Source organism: Rhinolophus sinicus, chromosome 16, assembly GCF_057876585.1.
Source record: "Rhinolophus sinicus isolate RSI-liver-muscle chromosome 16, RSI-T2T, whole genome shotgun sequence".
NCBI classification, from domain to species: Eukaryota; Metazoa; Chordata; class Mammalia; order Chiroptera; family Rhinolophidae; genus Rhinolophus; species Rhinolophus sinicus.
In genome coordinates this window covers 97,415,653-97,434,476 of record NC_142516.1, presented here as the reverse complement: position 1 = coordinate 97,434,476, position 18,824 = coordinate 97,415,653, and the positions used below count along the sequence as shown (strand labels likewise).

General features: G+C 35.8%; 1 protein-coding gene across 2 annotated transcripts in view; it reads left to right on the top strand.

Moving 5' to 3' along the window:
* STARD13 (StAR related lipid transfer domain containing 13) overlaps nucleotides 1-18,824 on the top strand; it is a 494,577-nt gene that overhangs the window by 129,276 nt on the left and 346,477 nt on the right. For both annotated transcript variants that reach the window (XM_019736522.3, XM_074330029.2), the window contains exon 2: nucleotides 11,501-11,637. In XM_019736522.3, the coding sequence (XP_019592081.2) occupies nucleotides 11,608-11,637 (30 nt within the window). In that variant the 5' untranslated portion in view covers nucleotides 11,501-11,607. The remainder of the gene's footprint in view (nucleotides 1-11,500; nucleotides 11,638-18,824) is intronic.

Here is an 18,824-nt window from a genome sequence, read left to right as displayed (position 1 = left end):
CCAACCCAGACTAATTCATAATTCCATGAAATACAAATAAACAGTTCCTTGGAAGTTCAACTTTTAATAACTCAAATGACAAATTTCTCTATGTTTTCATGAACAGAATTTTATATACATCACACTATACAAAAACAAAACACCTCAATTACAGGAATATTAAGAGCTTACGAGTAAAAGTCAAAGCTTTAAAACTTCTAGAACGTTTTTATGACTTCAGGATAGAAAAATTTCTGAAAAGGCACTAATAGCATAAGCCATAAAAGAAGAAAACTTAAGTCAAGGGACTGGAAAAAAAATGCTAAAAACTATAATCCAAGAAAACTTCTGAAATAAAAAGGATTTGAAGTTGTATTGAAAGAGCTCACCATATACCTAAGAATATCAACGCAGAATGACTAATCCCAAGATATTCTAGTGTACAATTACTGGCTTTTAAAGAAAAGTATTCTTTGAATATCTAGGAGGGAAAGAAAGAGCACATGATTTATAAGACATTTAAATGAAATAATTAGACTTTTCAAGAGCAACACTGTAATCAAAATAAGATTCCCTTATTTCTTAAGATTCTCAAGAATAGAAAATTGAGCCACGTATTTTATATCTTGCAAAACTGACTTTCAAGTAAAAAGGGCACAAGGACTCATTAGCCCTTTCTGTAGAATTTACTAGAGAAAGAACTTCAGGTAACCAAAAGATCAGAAAGACATCAACATAAATACTGGTGTTAAGCATTAAATATATAGTTCTTAGAAGAACTGAGACTAAATGAAGGCTAAGAGTATAGTATATTAATGGCTAAAAAAAAGTGGGAAGAGAGGGAGAATTGGGGATAACATGAGAAATAAATTTTTCAGTGTTTTCAGTACTCATGACAGTGGTGTTAGCATTGTTATTTTGAGACTATCGTGTAATACAAGATAAAAACTAAAGAGTAATTTTAGAATGATCTATTTCTATCATAGCCTATATACTTGAGAACTAATATTCTCAGAGTAGAATGGAGATACAGATGTAATAGCTTAGAGGTTAAAAGTTCTGTAATCTTAAATTTGAATTGGAATTATCACTATGACTCAATGAAGTCTCTCCCCCCGACCTTCCTCCTTTCCTTGAAAATAACTAGAAACCAATGACCAACCCAGTATCACTATTGTGCAGATTGCATTCTTGAAATACGATTCCTCTTTAAAAGAAACCAATTTATTTTTCTTAAAAAAATTTCTAATTCTAAGTTTAGGGGAAGAAAAACACAAAATGAGCCTCAAGCGTTGTCATATCATGGCAAGGGAACTATCAACCAGTACTAACATATTTCCCTGAAAATACCTAACTGGAAAATAAGCCCTAGCATCATTTTTCAGGATGCTCGTAATATAAGCCCTAACCAAAAATAAGCCCCAGTTAAGATCATCAGCCAGACGGGCACATTTACCGTGTTTCCCCGAAAATAAGACCTAGCAGGATAATCAACTCTAATGCATCTTTTGGAGCAAAAATCAACATAAGACCTGGTCTTATTTTACTATAATATAATATAATATAATATAATATAATATAATATAATATAATATAATAATATAATATAATACTATAATATGACCCGGTCTTATATAAGACTGGGTCTTATATTAATGTTTCCTCCAAAAGACACATTAGAGCTGAGTGTCCAGCTACGTTTTATTTTTTGGGAAACACAGTAGTACATCCGTTGCAACACACGATGGACATATTGAATTATAAAATGATATATAATTAAATATAAATAATATTGACATTAATACTTAAATGATAATATAAATTATAATTAAGTATTTGTAAATACCCAAGCATGCGCCTTCAGACGAGAGGTAAATGCCTATGTAAACAGATGCACTTGAGACTTACTGCCGAATGACCAATTGGGGTGCAGACACAACACACGAATATGTGCACACTTGATAACGAACGGACGTGTTTGTGTCTAATATGAATCTTCATGATTCAATGCATTCTGTGTTGTAACAGACATATTTAATGCACTCATGTGAAATAAAGAAATGTTTTCTGAATTTTGTTGCCTGCAATTTTTCATCGTTTTTCTGTGGACGGACCATCATTCTTAACTGTCATAATTTTTGTTGCCACTCCTGTCTCTTAAGTCTTCAGTTAACACTTGATTTAATGGTAGATTTAAAAGGACTAACATTTTGACCCCAAGACAAGATGAGTGCAAAAAGAAAGAGCTATTCCATCGAGTACAAGAAAGGAATCGTGGAGGACTCCCAGGGCAAGAATCTTATGGCTTTCTGAAAAGAGAAGAAGTTGGATCTCCGAATGGTCCGAAAATGGCAAGCAGAGTATGATAACCTTGGTCAACAGGTGAACGAGGGAAATGCTAAGAAGCACAAGTGTGGATCAGGTCAGCAACCATTATTTCCTGAGCTGGAAGACATCATCTGTGAATGGATTGCTAACAGGAGAGCAAAGGCTTTGGTTGTGCGCAGGGCTGATACTCAAGCATTTGGCCTTGCAATGGCACCACGGTTAGAAATATCCCCAGAAGAATTCAAAGCATCATAACACTGGCTGGATGGCTTCCTTCAGCGCCATGAACTGTCTCTAAGATCGACAACACTGTTCAAGCTGGAACCTACTGATGTTATTAAATGTGCACTTTCATTCAAGTCCATTGTTGATGGCATCAACTGTTCTAAATACCAACTCTCCAACATGACTGCTATGGATGAAACTGCAGTGTTTATGGGCCAAGGATCTCAATCGACAATTGATTAGAGGGGTGCCTCGTCAATCTACATTCCCTCCACTGGTTACGAAAGTGCATGTGTTACCTGTATTTTGGCAATTCGTCTGGATGGAAAGAAAGCCCCACCTCTAATCATCACTAAGGGCAAGAAAGATAAAGTTGAACGTGTTTCAGGCATTTATATTCTTGAAACCAAAAAAGCCTGGTGCACACAAGCAGTTATAAGGAAGTGGGTTGATTTAATGCTGCCACTTATTTTGCAAGGTGTCCAAAGAGGTCTGCTAGTCTAGGATTCAGCCAGCACTCACCGCGCTAAAGACATGAAGAACTTCCTTGCAGAGAGAAGAATAGATGAAATAATGATTCCTGCAGGAACGACTGCCTATCTCCAGACTCTTGATATTGCAATAAACAAGCCAGTCAAGGACGATTTGTGTATGGAAATCAATGACTCCATTGAAAATAGAATGGAGAGAAATCAGCATGGAAACTTTGTGAAGCCTAGCCTGTAAGCGGTCGTGACTTGGGTGAAGAATTCATGGGATACAATCACTGACAGCTGTGTTGCCAGTGCACTATGAGCAGCTACATGGACAAGAAGTGCTCATTTAAGGAGAACTCTGTTGCTGGACATGAGAGATTGAGGCCAACGGTTCTACAGAAAATGGAGTTGCAAGAAATTCAAGCTGGAATTCGGGGTTTGGAGAGTTATGATGATGTTCCAGAAAAAGATAACATGACTGTCTTTGACTAAATGTAGATTTTTGTATATGAATAAATGAATAAATGTAGATTGTTGTACATGAATAAATGTAGATTGTTGGACATGCAAAAATAAGACATCCCCTGAAAATAAGCCCTAATGTGTCTTTTGTAACAAAAATCAATATAAGACCCTGTCTTATTTTCAGGGAAATATGGTAGGGTCTCAGGAGCTACCTTGAAAAGGCTCTCACTGGTCAAATATAGGACAGTTTGAACTTCAATCATGAAAAGAACAATTGCAGCAGATTGAACCTCATCAAATATGTTTAAATCCATGAATTCATACTGATAATTTTTAAAAACCTAACTATCCTTTTTGGAGGATGTAGACAACTATTTCATCTTGAAAACTAATAAATGAAGTGAAAGACTCAAATATTGAATTTGCAAAATTCAGTGAGAAACTCTGCAGAGTAGAAAACTTGGTTTTTTCAACATAAATTACAGCCAAAAAAAAAATGTTATAGATTAAAAGAGACTTAAAAGGCATATTAAAAGATACATATAAAGTGGCAAGATAATGCTCTTTTGTCCTGATAAAAGTCGGGATAATGCTTCCTTATTGGAGGAAGAATGAGACTGCAATTGGTATAGAGCAGGGGTGTCCAAACTTTTTTCAACGTTTTTTACCAAGGGCCATATGCAGTAAAATACACAAACAGCTGGGCCACTCACTCGAAGTGAAGTACATATTGCCTCACCTGGTTTATTTAAGTAAACTAAATATATTTTTGGAATTTGCTGCAGGCCAATTAACATGGGCTGCAGTTGGCCCACGGGCTGCAGTTTTGACACCCCTGGTATAGAGTACGTGGAGGGTTTTTGGTGGGAGGAGGAGGGTGGGTGCTGGGAAAGTTCTGGCAAACTACTTCTTGACCCAATGGCAATTAAAAGATTTTTCACCTTTGGGTAATACATTAAGCCATGCATCTGTTTTGTGTGCTTTTCTATATCTCTTTTTTAGAATATTGTATTGAAAAAGCTTTAATAAAAAAGGGAGGGGCCAAAGGCAAGCGGGAGTTGAGTGAGCTCAAACAAGAAATGTTGGGATACTGATGACTATTATGCATGTTTGAAATTTTGATATTTATGTCGTCTTCCCATATTTTTTTAAATGTTTTCAGTTGTAAAATACAATACCAAAAAAAAAAATGAAAAAAGAAAATCCACAGGGTTCTCATTACCTACAGAGAAAAGTCAAACTCCTTAATATGTGGCTTCTTATCTGGCAGCCCCCTTTACCTTTATACATCATCTGCTGCTGTTATCCTCTAGACACCTTCAGATGGGGTCAGATAAAAAGTCTCGCTATTCTTTGAACATGCTGTATTCTTTTTGTGCTTTCATGCCTTTGGGGTTCCCTTCCCCTGAAATACTACTATTCTTCCTTCAAAACTCAGTTTAAAGGTTATTTCCTCTATACATTCTTCCTTTTCCCCAGGCAGAATTATTTGCTCTTTTGTCTGTGTTCTCATATCATTTTGTGCATACGTACTTTGGCTTAAATCCTTGTAATATTTTGTCTATGTGATCCTTTCTCCTTCGATTAGAACTTTTCAAGGGAATGTTTATTTTTGTTTTCTCTGTGATTGGACAGTGCTTGGTGAATGAATGAAAGAATGAATGAATGAGACGAGACAGGAATTGAGTGGCTCCTAAGATATTTTGCCTAAGGAAGCCATTAAGATGCAGATACCTAAATCAACTATGTACAAGAGAAAAATAAAGCCATGAGACTGCAAAAGCTTGTCTTATATGTCACTATGTACAACTATGTCATCGTGAGTCTTCTGTGTTTGCACATCTCATGTTTTATTCCATCACTTCTGTATCCGTCTTCAGTGGATCACATTATGGGATTTGAAAGAGACATTTGGGTTCTTCAGTCAGCATGGCACTACCTTTCTTCATAATCTGTTCATGTTGAGTCACTGGTGACTTTTGCAGTACTTGACCCATTAGAAAGGGTATAGTCATAATTCTTACAGAGAATATTACACAGAACTCTGGCATTCTGAAATGCTGACAATATCTTGGGTAAAATATGGGCCAAAAAATAAAGTGGGAAGTAATAAATAAAACCACATGAGTAGGTCCTATTAATATCTACCATTTTAAATCCAATGAGACAGCAGAGACATTGAAAATTTAAATACATTGCTCAGGTCACAGAACAGTAAGCAGAGGAATTGTGACCTGAATTTAGGTAGCAGCCTGCTTTCACTACACTAAATACGAGTATAAGCACAAAATAAATGGTAGTTAGAATTATTGTGATAGAGAAGAGGAATTTTGTGTCAGCAGTAGGAACATGAAATGATGGAAGACCTCTCATTTCTCAGGTAGATCTAGAATCAAGTATGTCTTAGTCACTTAGCAGGATAAAATTAGTCTCAGTTATGGGAAGAACAAATTATTTTAGCTCAACTCAGGAAAACTTTCACATGTACTTGAATTTCTTCTTTGTGTTTTTAATGTTCCCTGGAGGTTAATTAAATGGGCTTCTTTTTTGAGATAAAAAACAGGTCTACCAATTGAAAAATAAATGGCGAGGGTGACTTTCAGTCTATGCATAGCTTTAACCTTGGCTCACTTCATTTGTATTTGGTATGTTATATTGTTTATACCTATTGTTTGAACTGGATATTAATAGCCAGTATTTTAAATGTTTTAAAATACGGATTTTTCTTTATACATGTTGAGCTTTTCTTGAAAAAATCAGACATGATGGTCTTCCATTTCTAAATCAGTGAATTACTGAGATTCTTCTTTGCAAAAGAGAAAATTAAACAGTGGCATGCTATACTTTTAAATATTATATAAAATTAGAGTATTGTATATTGCACTTTAGAAACGTCCTCGAATTGTTAAATAAAATGATTATCTTTTTGTATTTTCATTTTCCTTTTTTTTTCTTTATTCTGAAAATTGCAGAATGAGTAAAATAATTTGTCTTTTATCTCTCTAGTCTTGGACAGCAACAACACTAAATCACCTCATTCTTTGCTGTATTTGTATAAATGTAAACATCTTAGGAATTTTTTTCAAGTCTTTTTATATGAAATTTGGACAAAGATTAGGAAGAGAATTTCATTATTGGCTTCTTGCAATCCTATGTCATGGCTCAGTTGTATGTAGGAGAAAATATTCAATGGTTATTGCATCAGTGAAGTTTAATATTCTAGGACTAATACCTATACCTTACAACCTTTAGAAGTGACTACAAGGACAGCATTTTAAAATTTTCTTGTCCACGAGCAAAACAAATGAAGAAACATTGTTTGAATAATACATGAACAACAGAAAGTAGGTAATGCATGAAGACCTAGGGGAAAAAAAAAAAAAAAAACAAACAACCATATTTAGAAAATTAGAGATTATTTCCCAAGGAGCTATCAAGTCTGAAGAAAACTTCTCATTCAGTTATTTTGTAGTTACAAAAATATTAAGCTATTAAAACTATTTAAAATAATCTAGTATTGTAGTAGAGGCTAAAATATAAAATAAAAATTCCAATAAGGGACAAAACCTAATTACATATTTTTCTGGCCTTCTCACTTTTTCCAAAGAAAAAAATAGTTCCTTGTAGCCACTGGGACTTCCCATTTTTAATGATTTTAATAAAACACTTCAAGTGGTTGTCTTTATTTAAAACTCTCATCACTTGATCAGAACAGCCTAGGGGCATAGCAAGTATTGTCTTTATTTTCTCTATTTTTACAGGTTCATTGTTGTTTTATTCACTCGTTTAGTTGTCATGTACTAACATAATAATACCTATCATTAGTTCATCACGTACTGTGTGCCAGATACTTTTTTCAAGTGCTTTACACATATAAACTCCTACAATCCAGTTGAATACAAAGCATTGTTATTTCTGGTTTTACAGATGAGGCAATTGATGTACAGAGAAGGAAAGTAATTTGTTCATAGTCACACAGCAAGTGAGTGGCAGAGCCTGGTTTTGAACCCTGCACTCTAGCTCCAGAGCTGGCATTTTTAATCACTCTTCTGCTCTTTGATATGATAGCTGTAAAAGTCATATAAGACCATGTGGTCTTATGGAAGAGACAGGCAGAGACATACATGCACACAAGTGTAATTACTCATTCAATAAAGATTTATTGAGAGCTCGCTGTTTCAGACATTGTGCTTGGTGGTAAATTAGACTTCCTTTTTACTCTCATAGAGCTTACGATTTATCATAGAAGTTACTCATTAAACACATTACAATAATAATGTGAGCCAAATTATTTGATAGAGGAAGTACAGGAATCCACAGAAATATTTGCCAGGAGTGCTGCAAGGTTTCCCAGAAGCAGCGGTGATTAAGCTGAGCTTTAACAAGCAAGATGACTTATCTACCTTAGTGATCACTCTGTCTAACCTAAAGCCTAGGCTCTTTCCACTAAACAACATAAATAAAATTAGGAACAAGAAAGCTATAATATAACATATAATATCAGCTCTAATATGATTTTTAAAGCACAAGAGTCTACATAAGTCTGCTAATAAATTTTGCAAGACTTAATGTAATAGACAATGTTATATTAAAATATGTATTGTCAAAATTCACTTAGGACTTACAAAGCAGAATAGAACACAAACTAATGGGACAAATTAAACAAGTTATCAAAAAACTACTGTTTTGCCTGTGAATTCTTTGAACTATTCAAGGAATGAATAATCCCATGCAATATACATTTTCTGTATCTCTTTTACAAAGATGCATAGCTTCCATATTTATCTCATGAAACTATTGTCTTCTTGATACAAAAACTTGATAGAGGACAAAAATGAATATGGGTGCAAAAATACAAAAAAATACCGCCTGACTAAATTCAATAAGATTAAAAGGAAATGCTTCTCACAACCAAGCATAGTTGATCTCATGAATATAAGGATGTTTTAATAGTTATAAATATGAGTATATTACTGTAGTTCATTGATAAGTGTAGTTATCTCGGGGGTATTTGAAAAATTCCAACATTCGTTATGTTAAATCTCAAAGACTAGAGCGTACTTGGATAATATCATACAGGAATGTATGGTTGGTTTATCATTATAAGATTAATTAGTGTCATTTATAAATTAAGAGATTAAAGAAGAAAATTTGATCATCTATAGATGGAGAAAAATGCTTTCAGTAAAATTCAACTTTCTTTCATATTAAAATTTTTGATCAAAAGAATGGAACAGCCTTGTATATATATATATATATATATATATATATATATATATATATATATATATATGTGTGTGTGTGTGTATATATATATACATATATATATATACATATACATATATATGTATATATATACATATATATGTATATATACACATATATATATATATCCCATACAATCACACTTAAATGGAAAAACATTGGAAGTATTCTTAAAATCATAAATAAGATCAGGATGTCTTCTCTTACTACCTCTAATCAACACTGACTAGAGGTCCTAGCCTAGTAATAAAGAAATTAAAGAAAAGTAGAAGGAATGGAAAGGAAACCAAACTATCATTAGTCTCAGATGTAAGAGTACAAAGACAACTTCCCCAATATATAAATTAATAAAGGCCTTGCAAATACTTATGATACAACATCAATTCAGAAAAATCAATTTCTACATTCCAGTAACAACAAAAAAATATAATGTTATAAAAGGATATTATTTATAACATTGTCAAAAACATGTATTCAATAAGTACTATATATAAATGGTCATCCCTGTATCCTGGGAGCTCTAGATTGCTGCCAGGTTGTAATGGTGATTCCTTCCTGCACATTTAGTCCCATTTCCTAATATCCACACCTATTTATCATCTTTAAGACTAAAAGGATCCCAAGCTTCTTAACCAGCTGAACAATGGCCTATGATAGACTAGAGCATCACTGGGATTTAGGGGAAGGCCGTGGTGGTAGGGCTGGGCCAGGATACAAAGAGAAATACGGTGGACTAGAGAAATCACTAGAAGATTCAAGAGATCTTAGCACTTTCATTGGCTGTGTGATCCTAGTTCAGCAAGTCATTCTGTTTGGGAATTCTTTTATAAGGTTAGACCAACAAACTCACTTCACAGAGTTGATGAGAAGAAAAAAGTGAGGTACTATATGTGAAAGTATCACACATGCGATCTTGTGTTTACTATTCTGTCATTGAATGATAGTTTTTCCTGAATAAGTTTTTCTAACGTCCCAAAGGAAAAGAGGACTATCCCCAAACTGCTGTTATAACAACAGCAGCAACTACAGCGGTGCTTATGGGACTTTCATGCAATGCACGGCAACCTATTGAAATAGGTGCCAGTGTCATCCTCATTTTACAAATGAGCTCACAGCGCTGTTCCTCCAGGCTGCTGTCAAACTGTCTACACCAGCTGGCAGAGATAGACTTTAGCAGTAATCAAAAGAGTGTGGTACTTACTCATTGGGCAACTCAATGGCCAACTCATTGTATTGTCAGCTCCGCTGGCTGCCTGTTCAACGGTCTAGTTTGTCGCTGTTTTATCTCAAATCTAATAGCTTTCACACCTTTTAAAGTCACTGTGTACTTGAAATAAGACATGGCCCCGTTAGCTTCCTCATGGCCTTTTCTAAAGGGCAGAAGTGTGTACACTCTTATATGTCCTCAAACCTTTCCCAGACACATCTTAAGCTAACAAATTTCTATGAAAAAGAACAAATCAGAAGATTCTCTCAAAAATATATATACAGAGGGTGCCAAAAAATGCACATTTTAAGAAAGGAAAAAACTATTAAAATTGTAGTACTCAATATATACCAATAACAAAAGATGAATACAAGTCATGTGTATACATTTTTTTTGGCACCCCGGTATATAAAATACATAAGAGTGCCTGTCAAAAAAAATAGTAGCTACCATTACATTCCCATATCGTTATTATTCCCATTGTTATATTCCATTCTTTCTCTTCTAGGAGTTGCTGCAAGCATCATGAGTAAAAGAAATATAGTTTCCAAGCAGCACATTTAAAACTTCTACGTAGACTTAGCATGTTTCTGTGTACTCACATTCCATTGGCTGAATATGCCAGGCACAAAGAAATGTTCAATAAATGCCTGAAAGTATTTTTTTACAGGTGAAGAAATTAAGATTTGAGGAAATTAAGTCCAAGTTTATATAGGTAGTATTTGGCAGGACTAGAGTCATATATAAGTCTGTTTATTCTAGATCATTTATTGCCTCCCCACCCCAAAGGACAGACTTATGATCAATGACTAAAATTTTTGTTAAATGAATAATTCACATTTCCAACCTTTACTGCTTCTGCAGAAGTTGATACTTCTAAAGGAAATACACCAGGACAGAATATTGCAATAGAAGCTTCTAAGTAACTTATATAAGAAACTTGGACATAGAGAGATGTGGAAGATTTCCAAATGATGAGACGAGTTAGTGAAGACAAACTTAATTACTCCAATTTTATAAGAATTTATCCAACATTCTGGAAAAAGAGCTTTTACTGTACTTGAAAAGTTTAGGATTTTCTTTATGCTAATATGTTTATAATCATTTTATTTCCACAGCTAACCTTCAGAAATATAATTTTATAATTTGTTCCCTACTATTACAAAATATATAGACTAAGATCATAAAAGTTAAAAAGTAATGTGGCTCTGTGTGAGCTACATCTTATTTCAATTTTTAAAACACTTTTGACTTTGCTTTTAAAAGTTTTAAAATATATCAATATATTTCTATATTTTACCTTGGTAGTTTACGATTAGTTTCCATTTATAAACTTACATTTATGACAAATTTTCAAGCTTTACTAGAGCTGATCTCACTGTGGCTAAGCATAAATGTCTCTGGAAAAAAATGTTAATATTTAGGAATATTCTCATGTTTTATGTTAATTTTCAAAACCATTTTTTAAAAAATGTATTTGTTGACTAATTTAGTTGAATTATTGCCTAGGAATAATTCTTTGTGAAAGAAACCTGTTTAATTTTTTTTTTAATAGAGAATTCTATAAACCTGAAGATTGATCTTTTAAAAAATTATCAGAAGAAAGGAATTTGTAGAAATACAACTGGAAACATCCAGAATCTTGATGGTGTGCCAAACCAAATGTCAACTGGAGCTCGACCAAAAACTAAAGTAAGTAGCTTTATTACAGAATATTCTGGGTGGAATGTCATGCAGTAAAGAAATCACCACATTCACATGTTCTCTATTACCTTTCTTGTTTTTAATTTAACATTAGGGTTGACCTGTTTTTCATTATAACATGATGATTAATGAAAAACATATATTTATTAAATTGGGGAAAATGCAGTTGGTGGTTTTTAAGATAAAACTATTAGTCTATTGTGATAAGTAGAATCATAGCAGTGGATTGTAGGCCCTTCAGTTGATTTCTTCATTCTTAGTGGAAATTCATGCTGCAGTTGAAAATACCCTTGAACTATTATTACAAACGTCTTCCCTATTAGGATAGTACATCTCACTGTTCAAAGTTCCAGAAAAGAGGTATCAAATTGGGGAACACATCTGCAAAACATCAGCCACAGAGATTAAATACTCTATTTAAAAAATTATCTTTGTTCTACCAAGCTAAATAATACCCAGGGAATTTTCAGTTGTGTTTTTTGGTGTATTTTTAATGAGGAAAAATTGACCAGCCTTTCTTATTGGCATTTTACAACTTTTAATTATCTTGTATATTTTTTCCAAATCTCTAAAAATTCTTTCCCATTTTTAAAAAATTGAATCCAAAAGTATGTCTTCATAAATTCTGACCAGTGTTGGAGATAGAGGGATGTCAGCAATAACTTGCAAGGTTTTATGGAGTTGCTTATAGTTCTTGATTTTGATTCCCTGGCTGTTTTACAATGTAAAACAGTAATGATTATTTTGCCAGTAAATATGAAGGGCAAACATTATGTGTTTTCCTGACAGGAAACCTCAAAATAGATAACTTAGGAGATTACTTCCAAAGGTATGAACAGGGTTGAGGGGAAACAATTCTAAGATGGTTGCCAGCATGATCGCTGGCCTTGGAAGAGGAATGCAGCCACCACCAAACTCTAGCCCGACATAGGGGAGACGTAGGGAGTAAATACCCAGCTCCCTCCCTCCCTGCTTCTAGCCTTCTCTGGGTGCCCAATTAATGTGTTCCTGTAGAAACTGTTTCCCACAAAGCAGGATGGAAAGACACAGTCAGTGGTTTTAGAGGGTCAAATAGAAAATATTCAGCACGCATTAAAATATAAATCACATTGTGAGCTACCATTATTAAACATGTCACATGTTCTAGGCACTGTGCTAAGCTATTCACACACATTGCCTATTTAATCCATTCAACAACCTTACAACTAGGCATTATGACCTCAATTTTTTAGAAAAGAGACATGATTTTCACAACAACATCATAAAGTCAGTGGGATGGGTTTTAATGCTATCCTCCTTCTACAAGTGAGAAAACCAAGGCCTACTAAAGGTAATTGACTTGGCAAAAGGGGCCAAACCAGTACTTATGCCTGAATTTTCATGTTGTTTATCACTGTGCCATGCCAACATACATGGCCTTGAACTTTTGTAATGCCTTTCTTAAAAAAAAAAAATAATAAAAATGAATATTATTAAGTGAAAAAAACCAATCTGAAAAGGCGCCAGACTGTTGATTCCAGTTATATGACATTCTGGAAAAGGCAAAACTATGGGGACAGTAAAAAGCTGAGTGGTTGCCAGGGGTTAGGGAGGAAGAAGGGCTGAGGAGGTGAGCACAGAGAGTTTTTAGGGCAGTGAAACTGCTCTTATGACACTATAATGACGGGTACATGTCATTATACATTTGTCAAAATCCATAAAATTTACACCAAAAGTGAAGCCTACGTTGAACTATGGGTTTGGGGTGATAATGATGTGTCAAATGTAGGTTCATCAGTTGTAGCAAAGGTACCACTCTGGTGGGGGGTGATGGCGGCCGAGTCTGAGTACATGTGTGGGGGTGGTGGGTACATAGGAAACCTCCGTACTTTCCACACAGTTTTGCTGTGAAACGAAAAGTTCTCTAAAAAGTAAAGTTCACTTTAAAAAAACAATTGTTTCTAATTAAAAAAGGAAAAGAAAAAGATAGTACAGCTTAATTATATTTGCTTTGATCCATATGACTGATAGATAATATCAAATTTTTATACATGCCTTTCTTCTCAGAGCATTCCTCAGCCCAAGAGGAAAGCATTTATAACAAATTGATTCTATTTTTTTTAAAGATTAACAATGAAAGTCAGAAAGGAGAAAGCCATCATCTTCAGTAGGATGCTATCATCTGCTGTCTATCACCTCTTAAGGGAATGTTATTTATTAAAGAGGCATATGAGACCTGTCTTAGCTGCTTTTCTAATGTTTTTAACTCTTGTTACTTAATTTTTACAGTAAGCTCTTAGTTATCCTGGGGAAGGTAATTCATTTCCAAATTAACTCATTCAAGATCGGAACAAGGTAATTTTATAAATGGTTAGATAAGAAATTTGGGATATTTCATTGTTTGGTCCACTCAGAACAGAATCATAACGTGAGTCCTCCATCAATTGTACTGACACAAGGTGTGGAGAAGAGGAGTGGACGGCCTCAGATGGTACCGCTGGGATCTACACAACCTCCGACAACCTTTTTCTGTTATCTGTTTTCACACCAACGTGTGCCCTGGGCATTCCTTTCAAGAAGTTCATTTATAAACAGACAGCATGCACGCAGGGGTCAGCTTGGCAGAAGAGCTTTTTCTGCTGTACTGTGACTCTTTTGGCAGATGGACAGTGGACCCTGAAAGCTTCCCTTGCTGTTTTCCTTTTCTTTCTAGAGGGTACTTTCTAAAAGGCAACTCACTGCCATTTCCTCTGCACAAATCCTCAGTTCAGAGGCCCCACAATGAAGGAAGTCTGTCATTGGCTAAATTTCTTCCAAGATAGGAGACAAATCCTCCCATACAGATTTATGTCAGCCTAACATACATTCACTCATCTGACTTCTTATCGTTTTTGTATTTTCTCAGACTAGCCTGCAAAACCCAATTTCACCCATAAAGTACTGGACATACAGAATGTGGCACATATCTGAGCTCCAGGCAGGTTTCCCATGGGGACTAGCGCTGTGCAGAAGATGGAGGATAAAGCTGCTTATTTAAGCCTTTATTGCTTGTAAGACTTGTACGTACTTTTAGTAGAACATGCCCAAAGTTTGGCATATTGGCTTCTACCTTGGTCGGACTAGTCATGGCTGTTCCTCTTAGATGTACTTAGTATCTAATACTCTTCATCCATGATCCAAAATGCAAACAGAGTGATCATGTCACTGTTCTATTGAAAATCCTTCAACGTCTTCATATTTTCTTTCGTAGAAAATCAAATTGCTCCGCATGTTAGGTAAAACTGTTCACAATTTAGCCACGCCTATTTCTCCCATCTCTCCCCGTTCATCTCCTCCAACTTTGACTCAGTGTTGCAGGCATATCAAACGACCTTTGTATCCTCCTCACACTCCTTGCATTTGCATCAATTGCTCCTTTAACCTGGAATTCCCTTTGTATCTTTTTCACACTGGTTCACTTTACTAGGTTCTCAAGACTCAGTCTATAGGAAGGTTCCTGTTCTTCCAGCATTGTATTATTTATATCACATTAATGTTATTTATAGATTTCTTTGTTTTCCCCCCTTCATTGACTTGAAACAGTTTGAAGTCTAGACTGTGTCACTTTATCTCAGTAAGTTAAGTGCTTAGCATAGTAACTGAAAATTGTAGGCACACATAAAATGCTTCAGACCGAGGAATTTTCTAGTTATTCCAGCTTGATGGTCTCCTTTCTCCTGTGCGGTAGTGTAAGGATTTGCTGTTCAGACACATTTGGATTAATGTTGTGGCAAGATTTTAATACTGGAAAGGAAGATAGATACATACATACACACCACAAAAAGTTCATGCATTCCAGGTTGTAAAGAGTGGAAGCGTTTTCAGGGGCTAAGACTTTCTATCTAGGAGAAATTCCTGGAAGAATTTTTCCACTCATATTAGACTTCTGGTCACCCCCCCTTTTTGTTCCCTGAGAGTACCAGCGTTTGGGCAGCATGTTGCTCTTTCCATTGCTAACTTCTTGTGACTATGTCTTTCATTTCTTGATTAGTAAGAAATAGTAGATACAGCAAGAACAGCTCTTTCCTCTGCAAGCCTTCTAAGTGCTTTCATTGGAATTTATAAGGAAAAGAATGAGCAAAGGGGCTTCACATAATATCCACCTATTGATACTTTTTATTCTTCCCAGAAAAGTGTCAGAGGGTGGTAAGACACAGATAGGTCGTGGGTCTCAAGTAATGTTTCTCTATACTTTGGAGGATACCTATATGCAGTGAATTTCCTGGAGTCTAATTAGAGAAGCTAAGGAAGAGTTAATAGCCAGGGGTTTCTAAGAGTTGGAATGCAAAGGGGGCTGGAGATCTGGCAGATGCTGCTGCACCTTAGCTGGAAGAGAAATAACTATGGAAATGGGGGAGAGGAGAAGCCTCAGGAGGTGATGCTGGGGGAGGTGTCCTGCCTTCTGATACTTCTTCCTTGCCATTATCTCCAGCATAACTACAACTTGGATCTCTGTGGTGGAAGTTCAAAGCCTTTTTACATGGTCAAAGAAATGAGAAGAGTATGTGAAAGACAGCCTCCATAGCAGCAGCTGTGACTTTGCCACCAGGCGGAGGTAGTAATTCTCAGGGACTCTCTGTATGTAAACAGTGGTCAGCAGATATAAAACAGAGACTGCCCCATATTGGGTTTTTGTTGTGATTTGCTTTGTTTTTAAGCAATATCTTAAAGAATAAAACACTATTCCTTATATTGTGTTCCATAATTAAATCATGACTGACTATTCTAGAGTGTTTAGGTCCTTCCTTTCATTGCCTGTAGACTTAGAGAGTATTTACCAGAGCTAAGATGTACGGGACCTTTCCTCTGTAAAAAGACATCTGTTTCAGGAATGCTGCCCAGTTGTGTGGGTGAAAATATGCAGGCACAAGCCGATGTGGCCGCTGCCTTCTTGAAGACTTGACTAGATGTATCTGCCCATGTAATCACCCCAGCTACCAACCAAACATACTACTTCTCCTCTGAATTATTAAAAAGTATTTTTAAACATGATGTATCTGAAAAATTCAAGGCTTTCATTTTGGTTTGTTTTATAGCCTTTACAGATTAAACACATTCATAGCAGCATCCACTGTTGTAATAAATTCTGTACTTGGCAGACCTGTGTAGCACAAACGCCTGTGCCAATGTTACACAGCAGATGGTAGCTGGAAATGATTTAATGTCTATGGAAAGATGGTATTTAGAGAAAATGCATTTATGAGTAAAGTAGGATGTACATTTCACAGTGATTTCAAAAGCACATTGAACAAGTCAGTTAGCAAATAATTTATCGAGTGCCTACGCTGTGTAAAACAGAGTAAGTTTGCTTGTAAAGGTTGCTGTTTTTGTGTTGGGTCTTCTGGATGTAGAACTTAGAAGTGTCACTAATATACGTTCTCTTGCAAGTAGATTGGAGAAATAATCATTTCCTAAGTTTTCAAGGTCTCTCCACTGTTGTTTTCTGTGTTATGAACTTGGAACAGGGATTAAGGACATTTTAGTCGTGAAGGACAATGTTTTCTGTGGCTTTTTGAGTTATGTGTTATGACCTTAAGTGACCTATGAAAGACTGGACCTACTTGGATGGCCCAACTCACAAGCAGGATCCAATTAGGTGAGTTATGTAGACTTGGTACATAAACAGCATAGTGGTATCCTAAAGACTTTAAACCTCCAGGAAAATCTCCATCAAGATATTCAAGATATACAGAGTGCAGAAGTGACTGTTCATTTCTGGTCATGAATGTCAGTGTCCTGAAGTACATATGAGATAGGACAGTTAAGTTTGTGGACTCATCCTAGAAAAAGTGCTACATACCTCACTGCTGAATATCACTACGGTCACTTTCCAAGTACTCCCCTTGGGAAGCTATGCACCGACACCAGCACCTAGTCCACTCTTCAAAGCAATTTTGGAACTCTTTTTCTGGAATGGCCAGCAGAGCTGTCATCGTATTACTCTTAATGTCCTGAGTGTCATCAAAATGTCTTCCTTTCAATATTTCCTTGATCTTTGCATAAAGAAAGAAGTCACTGGGGGCCAGAGAAGGTGAGTAGGGAGGGTGTCCGAATACAGTTATTTGTTTACTGGCTAAAAACTCCCTCACAGACAGTGCCAGGTGAGCTGGTGCATTGTCGTGATGCAAGAGCCATGAATTGTTGCTGAAAAGTTCAGGTGGTCTAACTTTTCCACGCAGCCTTTTCACCACTTCCAAATAGTAAACTTGGTTCACTGTTTGTCCAGATGGTATAAATTCATAATGAATAATCCCTCTGATATCAAAAAAAGTCAGCAACATTGTTGCAACATGTTTGCGAACTCAATGGTCAGACCTCATAGTCTGTCGTAATTACACAATTGTTCCTGGAGAGTGAGTGGGGCGAATGAGTTGGTCAGCTATGCCAGTGGCCCCTGGTCCACCTTGTCTGTCTTCTCTGTCCTCCCCAAACTGCTGTAACCAAAAGATGGAATTTCTTTCCCCACACTTAAGACCGTAGGCCCATAAATTGCTACCCACCTCCAACCTTCATGGAGCAGAAATGATGTTTCCTCTAAGCTTCCTAATTTTCACACCATTTTACTGGAGGAAATCAGAGAGATTGTTCTGCTGTGAGGAAGAATGCTATGAATTCGCCTGAAATAAAATGTCTTAAAAGACTTGACATGACTTTTTTAGCCACTAATATGTTCACATCTTGGTGGATTTAAGGAATAGTCACATGTAGGCAGCTTTCTAATATTTCATTTTATATTTATTAGAATTTATTAGAATGTATATATATTAGATTTCTGTCAATAAAGAGCAATGAAGCTGAGGAAATCAAGCAGTGAGTGGGCTGCTGATTACCAGGAGAGAGGCAACTTGGTTGAATAAATTCACACTAACGTGTGAATTACTGAAATTCCTTTAACACTCTCAGGACTATTTGTATTTTTAAAAGATTCTCTTAACCCAAATAAATCTGTGGTGGGGGTAATTCTGGCAGTGTAACACAGTGAAATAAAAACAAATCAAGCAATGCACAGGAAACTGTTTCAGAGGCAGGGGGCAGAGCTCGGGAGACCAGCCCCCTAAATGGTTTCCTGCTTTCCCACAGCCTTTTCACTGATTCCCTTAAAGCCTCCAGTGTGTTTTTAATGGGTCCCAGGCAGAACATGAGGCTGGAGAAAGAAA